This window comes from Erpetoichthys calabaricus, chromosome 7 (genome assembly GCF_900747795.2).
Source record: "Erpetoichthys calabaricus chromosome 7, fErpCal1.3, whole genome shotgun sequence".
In the NCBI taxonomy this organism is placed as follows: Eukaryota; Metazoa; Chordata; class Cladistia; order Polypteriformes; family Polypteridae; genus Erpetoichthys; species Erpetoichthys calabaricus.
The window spans coordinates 2,316,083-2,325,969 of record NC_041400.2 but is presented as its reverse complement, the minus strand read 5'-3'; the positions used below and the strand labels follow the sequence as shown (position 1 = coordinate 2,325,969).

General features: G+C 40.8%; 1 protein-coding gene across 2 annotated transcripts in view; it reads left to right on the top strand.

Moving 5' to 3' along the window:
• Positions 1-250: 250 nt before the first annotated feature.
• LOC114654507 (uncharacterized) overlaps positions 251-9,887 on the top strand; it is a 28,360-nt gene continuing 18,723 nt past the window's right edge. The window contains exons 1-3 of one of the 2 annotated variants that reach the window (XM_028805097.2): positions 251-431; positions 1,098-1,294; positions 1,987-2,058. In XM_028805097.2, the coding sequence (XP_028660930.2) occupies positions 308-431; positions 1,098-1,294; positions 1,987-2,058 (393 nt within the window). In that variant the 5' untranslated portion in view covers positions 251-307. Of the gene's footprint in view, positions 432-1,097; positions 1,295-1,986; positions 2,059-8,682; positions 8,953-9,887 lie in introns of those variants that run through there. The other variant, XM_028805100.2, reaches the window with a different exon arrangement.

Here is a 9,887-nt window from a genome sequence, read left to right as displayed (position 1 = left end):
TTTTTGTGCTGTTCTCCCGTGTGCTTCTCCACGTACGAAGTTTGACAGAATTATGAGAATTCACGAGGAGCAAAGAAGCTCCTGAATCGTGCGACAAAAGCCACAATCTCATTGGCTGTCCAGCGCGCTCCGGGGTCTAACCATGTAACATAATGCTGCAATCTGATTTGCTGACGAGCGGAGCAGCACGGTCTACAAACATGTGACATAAAGATACAATCTGATTGGCTGTCTAGCGCAGGAGTTCCGTAATAGGTCTCTTCTCAGTGAAAAACAAGGCCGAGAATAATTTTCGCTTCTTGATAAAATGAAAACGTTTGAATTTTACAATAACTTGAAAGAATATCTTTTACGAGAAAAATTAAACAAAAATGTAACGATCAGAGAGCGAAGTGAAATACGACGCGTGTCCGTGAACTTTGTGATTAAAGGTATGGCAGCTGGGCAGTTTCTGTATTATTGCTATTTTTATTGAATTCTTTTCAGTTTTAGTGAGTATATACACTAATATAACTTAGACAGATCTACGATAACCTGACGTCACGTTTTTATACACCGCTTCTCGTTTAATAATTGGAATATAACCACATTTACCATTTTAAACTGGCCTGTCATTTCAACGAACGCGTAGTAATGTTTTTTGAAATATGCATAACATTTAATAAAATGTGTTATTAAAAAAGCTCCCATGGTGGACTTTCCTGTTATTTGCTGATCATACCTGATCACTTGATTAATAAGTTGTGTCTCCTTTGGGACTATGAAATTCGGAGCTGCCTCGTTGTTTTTTTTTTAAACCGAGAAATAAATTAGCATCGAGTAGCTAATACTAAAAATGTTACAAAGATTTAAGCGTTGCTAAAAACCTTTATATTTTTTGTAGCTAATTAATTCCTTGTGACCTACAGTTAATTTTATTTTAAATAAACGCCCACCGTGCCGCCATCCTCCACAGTGTTGGTAAAGGGAAAGGTAGCAGAAAACTTAATTCATTGATGAAATTTAACCTTCATAATCCAGTGACATAAAAGTTGAAGTCACAGATATTCATTAGTGTGGAGAGTAACGACTGAATATATCATTTTCGTTTTTGACAGACCACCAACTCTTTTACACCGGGCCAAATCGACAGTACTTTCGTCTGGTTGTCATGAGTGAAGAACAAAAGAGAGCCGTGCTAAAGGAGTGTCATGATAATCCTGGGACCGGCAGCCATCACGGTGTGAGAGGCACCAGAGACCGAGTTATTGCTAGCTACTTCTGGCCAAGTCTTATAAAAGATGTGGCTAACTGGGTAAGTATTTATATACTCTACTGTGTTATCTTGAGACACATTTAACGGTTCTGCTTCAGGATGTGGTTTACCCAGAGTTGCAACTAAGAAATGGAGTAATTAGCTCATATTAATGTTGGTCATATGTTCTTGCCAGTCCCCTAGAGCTGAGATGTAATTACCAGTCAGTCATACAATTTCCTTCAAGTATCTGTTGATGTACTTGTATTCTTCTTTTGTGGACTGGTTCAGTTTGATCTATGATATCAAACTAATGCCCAGGTTCACAGTCCTCCCATAAACCCTTAGTACCTCAAGAAGGATCAAATTGTCATGTAATTGTATGTTGTTTTTTTTTTCTTTTAATCCAAAGAGTACTCCAGGTGGACCTCTGTTCCTTCCTTACCAAAAAAACCCAAATCAAGTAATAATTACAGTGCCACCGTCAAAATGTTTGTTTTCAAAGTAGGGTGGCACCACAGCAAGACCCTGTCATCAGTAGGCCTGTTTTATCATCCTAAGATAACTAGTTGTTTAGGATGATTTTCCTTCTTGAAGTGCTTGGTCTTGTCCTCTGCTGCCCTCCATTTTCTTTTTGAGTTGCTAAGATTATTTCCAAATTTATATTACCACAAAGAACTTCTCATTCCAAGCTGCTGGATTCTTTCAAATCAACAAAGTGTATAACGCAAAATTTCATTCTCTTATTTTAGGTGAGATGTTGTCACCGCTGCCAGCAGAATGAGCCCATCAAGACAGTGACACCAGTCTTGCATTCTATGAAGGTAAAGCTGACTACAGATTTGTGAAATAATGAGGGTAATAACTCAATAGCAAATATTTTCTCCGGTGAAAGAAGCATGGGAGGTGGTAGGCCTGAATGTCTTTGGACCAGAACGTGAAACTGCAAAAAACAAACAAAAAAAAAAAGGTGTGTTGACCAAGACTGACCTCAACACAAAGTGGATTGTTGCTGAGCCTCTCCAGTCTAAATCCACGAGTGAAGTGTCTGCAGCCATCACAGGGAAGCTGGCATGGTTAGGAAGATCATTACTAACCAAGGATGAGGTACTGTTGAAACAAATAGGCTCATCCACCTGCATATCTCTGAGCCTACCTCTTAACAGGGATGGCTGGAAAGTATTGAAGGCACTAGAGAGATCAAATAACAGAATCCTCAGGTTTGTCAGGCGAGAATAAGCCTCGTGGAGCAGAGAGATAATCATATCCTCCACTCCAATCTTTGTTCTGATAGGCAAACTGCATTAGATCCAGGTGGTCTACCACAAGAGGACTGTTATGGTCCAGGACCAGCCTCTCGAAGGTCTTCATGATGTAACACATAAGTGCTAAGTGCAGAGACACGGCCCTCGAGTCTCACAAACAGTGGCCTCCCATCATCCAGGACATCACAGGCTCATCCACCTGCATATCTCTCAGCCTACCCCTTAACAGGGATGGCTGGCTGGTATTGAAGGCATCAGAGAAACCAAAAAGCATAATCCTCACAGTGCAGCCAGGTTTGTCCAGGTGAGTGTAAGCCTTGTTCAGCAGACAGATCATTGCACCCTTCACTCCAATCTTTGTTCCGATAGGCAAACTGCAGTGGGTCCTGGTGGTCTACCACAAGAGGACTTCTACAGTCCAGGACCAGCCTCTCAAAGGTCTTCATGATGTGAGACATAAGTTGGTCTGTTGGTCTGTAGTCATAAGGTGAAGAGATGTCTGCCTTCTTTGGAACCGGAACAATGTAAGATGTTTTCCACAGAAGCATCACTTTCTAGAGCCTTAGGGACAGACTGAACGGGTGACACAGGACATCACAAACTTGCTCAGATTTAGAAAAGAAATGTGATAGAAAAATGTGGAGATGTATGAGAGAGAAGGGAGTACCAAATAAGTCTGTCAAGTTAGTTAAGGATATGTATGAATCGGTCTACACACAAGTGCGGCGTAGTGTAGGAATAAGAGGTTTGCAGTTAAGGTCACGTTACATTAAGGCCAGAGTTATACTTCACGCGACGCATGCTGCAGCGGACGCTCCTGCTACGCAAGCGTTGAAGTGTTTATACTTGCGTGCGTACTTTACGTAAATCTGGAGGAATCTGCCAGGTGGCAGTGCGAGATATTATCCTGGTGAGAACATGTTCGGCTTCTCTGTGTTGTGAATTGCCTAGATCACCCATTAAATTCTGATGAAACCTTACTGCAATATCTCTGAAAAGGATGTTTATTGATTAAATCCAGGTATGTGTCCATTCCAGCACGCATTGGGCACGAGTGAGAAACAATCCCTGGACGAGGCCTCTGCTCATCGCAAGGTGAATACAAGCACACACATACACTAGCGTCATTTTAGCGGCACCAAATCCCCAAATCTGCATATCTTTGGAAGGAAACTGGAGCACACTGAGGAAACCCAGCAGGAAAACATGGAAACTCCTGGCAGGGAATATCAGTGACGTGACTCCCTGCAAGACAGCAGCGCTAATGCTCCGCCACTGTGTCACCCCCATGTGTGTAATTATTAACATTATTCATTATTTAAACAATTACTGATTTATCTGTAACGTAACATACATAACTTAGTGTTTTCATCATGAAAGTGATATCAAGTATAAATCTAAGGATTAAATGGGCAGAGAGTTGGAATATCATACATTTAATGTGCGCAGTGTGACGATCTATTGCTGGCGATTCACTGCTGTCAGGAGCAGAGGAAGCCCTAGAAAAAAAGATGGCACAGAAGTCGGTATGTGAGACTTTTAAAATGTATCGTGTCATTACGATCGGGAATATGCGACACTTGAATATAAAAGCACCATGAATACATCTGTATGTCGGCATTTTGCTTCACCACATCGAACCATTTATCAAATATCGAAGCGCACACACCGATCTCGTAGGATCTGCAAAGCGGCTTTCTGTCACATGTAGATAGTAAATAGAGACTCTGACTTCACATTCCAACTTTTAGCACACTGCGCCCCCCGATTTTTTGCTGGTACTGCAACTCGCTCTTGCGTCACGTTAATTTCTGAGGACCTGCTCAGAGGACGCATCAAATGAATGCTCAGAACGCGTGGTGGCCATGATGTGGGCACATACGCGTTCTGAGCCTGAAGTATAAATGAGCCCTAAGGATCGTCATCAGACCCATATTTTTTTTTACACTGGGCATGGATGTTATTGCTGGGAGAATTTATCAAGCATCTCCGAATTATTCCTCTAAGAATTACACTTAAAGTCTGACTAGGATAAGAATTTCTCCTATGTTACAGTAGGACATGAGAAGTAGTTATGAAGTATCCCTACATTAACTCTTAGTGAGGAGTAGGTGTTGACATTTGAAAATGACTTCACAATTTTATGGCACTCCAAGCTGCAGAGTGTCACTCATGCATCTTCTGGGATTAATAAAGTATCTATCTATCTATCTATCTATCTATCTAGTGTCTCTGGAAATCGTAATGGCATTTTGTAGTATTCTGATATTAACACTAAGGGTTCAATACAAAGATAATAATTTTTAAAGGGATGTTGTAAGTGTAAGAGTGGCTGGACTGGCATCCCGACTGGGGCCGAGTAGAATGACCTACCTAGCCGGAAGGCAATAATGGAAGGAGTACAATAGTGGAGGCGCAGCCTGACTGGGAAGATCCTACGTTTTTGTCCTACTTGGGAGAAACAATTATTGGACTGACAATTCATCCCCCAGAATGAGATGCGACTGTGCTCCTCTGACTGGGTCCCAGTTTAGAATCGCACAGGGTTGCCTGGTATTTGTAGTATGGAAGGGCAATTCTGTCAGGATAATTAGGTGCTATAAGAGGATGCTGCTAGGACAGGACTTCCTTGTTATGGGCAGCCTCCATGTGACCTGGAGGTTTTTCCATTGTGCAGTGCCATGGCACCTGAAGTGGTCCCAGTGCCAACATAAAATGAGGTATCTCTCCTTACTCGGGGAGTTGGAGTTGGGAGGTAGGGGACAAGGCATGGCTGTTGGAGTGTAGAGGAAGTATAATTGGGTACATGTTTTGTAATTGTGCTTGTGACAACTAGTGTTTGGAAGGAGAACTTGTGGGAGGTATTATTGTATAATAAAAATATGCTTTATTTAAATAAACCATGACTATGTTTTTGCACTTATATCTCAAGTCTGGGGCGCCCACTACTGGTGACACCATTCAAATAAACGTTTTATACCAGGGGTGGGCAAATTCATTCCTGGAGGGCCGCAGTGGCCACGGGTTTTTGTTCCAACCCAGTTGCTTAATTAGAAAACAATCCTTGCCAATAATTACATTTCATGGCTTGTTAGTGCTTTAACTCTGCTATGTCAAGTCATTCTCCTATTCTAGATTTTTTTTTCCATTCTAAGGATATCATCCAAATACTTTGAAGTGTAAAACGGATGGGTAATTCTCAGTCCTTCACTTTTTTCTCTTCTCTTTCCTTCCAAGTATTTAATTAAACCAAATAGTGCACGATAAACACACGCAGGTGTAAAGGGTAACAAGCAAAATGGAGAACTGCTGGTTTCTTTTGTCATTTGCATCTTATTGCTAATAAGGAGCAATTAAAAACCAAGAATGCAGCTGTTTAAGACTTAAATAAGCAATAAGGGTTCATAATCTTAACGAGGGAGATAACTAAAATGAAGCAGAAGTGTTTCTAGAGCAATAAGTGCTTCTTATTAAGCAATTGGGTTGGAACAAACACCTGCAGCCACTGCGGCCCTCCAGGAATGAATTTGCCCACCCCTGTTTTATACCATTCTCATGAAGTACTCTTTCATGTGTTGAACTGCATCAATTCACAACCGTATCAAAAATAACACTAATGAGCCCAAATGGGAGCTAAGCCAAATAACAGGTGTGTTTATTTAACAATAAATGATTCACTTTCATTCCTACTGTTCAGGCCACGGAAAACGGCACGTAAAATAACACTTAAGGAAACTAGCCACAGCTATTCTTGCACTGTTTTTGAAGTTGTGCTCACTCTTTCAGTGTTCCTGATCATTTTCCAGAGCTGTGTGCCCTGTCTCTCTCTGTGAGCTCCCCTTATCTTCTGCAAGGCTTTACTTTATCCAGTGCCCTGGGAGCCTCCACCTGCCTTCTTGAACCTTCCTGGGCTTGTAAAGTGTAACACAAATGTTGCAGGAGTTTGTGGAATGCAGAGTTCAACATACCTGTGTGACCTTTCGCTGTTATCTCCAGGATAATAATCTGGCTGCTACAATAGAGTCTGTGTTCCTGACCCACCCGTGTGTTAACCCTGTAATATCACTTGCAATTGAAGAGCTCAGTTCCAAAATCAAGTACATAAGATAAATTTTGGAGATAAATAGGAAAATCTGGGCCCGTAAGCAGATTTTGAAACTAAATCCCTAAAACTATAGCGCTACACTGTTGCAATTAGCAGGTTTTGAAGCTCAAACGTATTTTCGGCACGTGACCAACTGCATGAAAAGTCACAATCACGTGTTCACTAAATTTTACCAAAAGGTGTAATTAGCAGATTTTGGAACTCACATCTTCAGTTATACTCTTCAATCACACCACCAACACTGGGGAAAACAGCTCGATTTAACATTACCTCGTGTGCAGTGGTGGAGAAATCAGTAAATCTACATGTACCTTATGTGTTGTAAGGTTGTTCAAAATTTGGTGCAGAATTCAAGAAATGGTTGCTTGTGACATTCCCAAATTATCACTATTGCAAAGCTGTATATATCCGTTGGCCAAAAAAACATAACATTACCAACACTTTCATTTTGGCTTACATCACATGGCTTCCATGTGTAGATAGTGATCACATGATGTACAATATTTGTTACTAATATTATTCTATCTGTGTCAATATATTTTAATGAATTTATTGTTGCTCAGTGTTCCCAAAACATTCTGCCTTTTCCAGGATGTTTATGCCTATCTCTACTTGAATGCCATATTCTGGCAGCTACTAGCTAATGGTAGTGGTAGTTAGTGTTGGGTATTTTATGTCTTTCTGTGTGTTATTGTTGGTTTTGTTAATTATGAATTAGTTTCATATTTTGATATTTCTGTAAATGTCCTTATGTTCTGTGGGTGGAGCCCCAAGAGGCCACCCTGATATCACTCCCTTTGTATCCTCACTCTGGGAACTTAAGGTTAGAGCCGAGGAAGCTAAAATCAGCATGGGAAAAGGGGGCAAAACGAGAAGGGATGAAATTATAGCAACCTGCCTCAGAATTTGGCACATGAGGTGAAATTAGACTGCACATTATTCAAGACAGGACAGCATCAGTCTGGAGTATGCAGATTGTGTAATCAATTTGAGAGAGTACAGCATGTTTTGTTAGGGTGTGTGGAATATAAACTATGAGTTCAATATTTTAAATCCCTGGGACTGGGTAATTGACATAATTATTAAGGTATGGAGAGGAGTTTAAATTGATTCATAGATCTATATTTGGTTATTTAAAACCCTATAGGGTTGTTAGAATGCATTTAATTGGAAAATAAAGTATTACAAGTTATTTTTTTCCTCATCTTTCGGTACACAGTCGAGTTCAGTTTTTGGTAGCAATGCACCTTAAGTTTGTTTGCCGACCACCATTAAACAAAAGAAGCAGCAAAAATCAGGAGAATTTATTGAGTAGGACTTTTACTATTTCTTTGATCTTTTTTCTCAGATTTTTGGATCTGTTTTCTGGATTTGCATGTTGTCAGTTGTTTGTTTAGGCCTGCCTTTCCGGCAGCTCCTTTTTGTCTACTTTTGAGCATTTTACTTGTATTTTTTTTTCTTCTAATAAATCCTTGTTGGTCACCAACAGCATGAGCTGCCATTCACTATTTCAATGAGCAGTTTAAGAGCCAGCCCCATGGGTTTCTTTAAAAAACGGCAAGGCGGACATAAGTTCTAAATGGTGTGGCAACACAGCAAACGTTGCTGAGGACACTGAATTACTTAACTACCAATCCCTGCAGTGGTTGGATGTTGTACCGTGTTAAGCCATTATGGATGCAATGAGAAGTCATTCAAAATTACAACTTTTATCGGCAAACTAAAAAGATTACAATATGCATCTTTTATTGGCTAACTAAAAAGATTACAATATACACAATTTTAGCCAATAAAAGGTGTCCTTTTGCTCTACTCACTGACTAAATGAGTAATGAAAATAGCGAAAAGTCCATTGGGTGGGTAAAGGCGCAGCACTACGGTAACGTCCCTTCTTTCATATTGAGCGAGGCCAATTGAATTGCCAGTTTCGTGCTATACATAAGCTTTAGTGTAGTTAGATAGATACTTTATTAATCCCAATGGGAAATTCACAATCCACTACAGATGTAAAAATGTGTTACCTGTGCGCGCGTACGAAGGGGTCCGTGCAGCCTTTACCGCCGTCGCGCAGGTCGGAGTCAGATAGCGGGAACTTCCTAAATTCCCACAATGCAGTTCGCCAAGAAATGGTAACGTCATCAGTGAAGACGGTCACGGCGCCGATGGCGGTTTGCTCGGTCCCTGGATGCTACGTAAAAAGCACAGAAGGCAGCCCCGATGAAAAGAAACGACTTTTCCCGTTCCCAGCCGATAAGGAGAGACGCAGGGAATGGGTGGCGCGCATCCGGAGCGTGAACAGGGAGCGAAGGAAGACGTGGATTCCAACGCGGAGATCCGTTTTGTGTGAGGTCAGCGCGTTATTTTCCCCCCTTTTTAAGCTGTTCCCCGCAGTGAGTTTTTTGACCGATTCTGCGTCTCACGTAAATTTCTCGACGGTGTGTGTGCGGTCGCCCAACCCAAACCTGTTGCTGTTTAATTTTACAGCGAAAAGCCGAATCTGACGTGGAACGCTGGGCCTGTCAAAGCAGCGCATGCGCTCTTTTCTGAAGGCGGAGTCGGAGCTGAGCGGCTCGCTGATTGGGCGCCAGTGTTGTGACACGTCATCCAGAGCGGTGTTAAATGTTCATTTCCACGCTGGAAGTTCTGTTTTTAAAACGATCTCGATCAAATTCCACACCTCTAATGACGGTGTCCCATTGCTTTTGGATTCCAATTTTAATTTTTAAAAAGTGGTGGCGGCGGCGGCTTAGGCTTCGTATTATCTTCTGAGTTTAAGCGCTACAAATTACCTATCCAGTGATCTACTTTTAAAAAACAAGCCATTGAAACTAATGGAAAATTGCTTACGAGCACACTGTCTCACTTTACTCGGCTCCCATCTGGAATAATCAGTACATTTTATCTGGGAATAAATTTATTTTCATACATGAATGCCTGATCTTTTTAATGTGGAATGTTTTATACTCAAACATTTACAGACCATCAAAATATTGTAGTTTAAGATTAAAGATTACTTTCAGATTATTTATGATATTTTTGGCAATTTTTTTTTTTATAATTGTTAAAATCTCATTGCTTAATTCTCAGACTGAGCAAAAGGTTCCAACAACTTTCACATCAGAAATGCCATTCTTATGTGAGGTAACTCCATCTCTAATGCCCCCATTAGATGGATTTTCACAATAGGGGACATATTTTGCAAAATAGCTTGGTCTGTGCCATATAAAGTTTTATCTATGTTGTTTTTTTTTTTTTTTTTTTACAAAGTAAGATTAACAAAGTC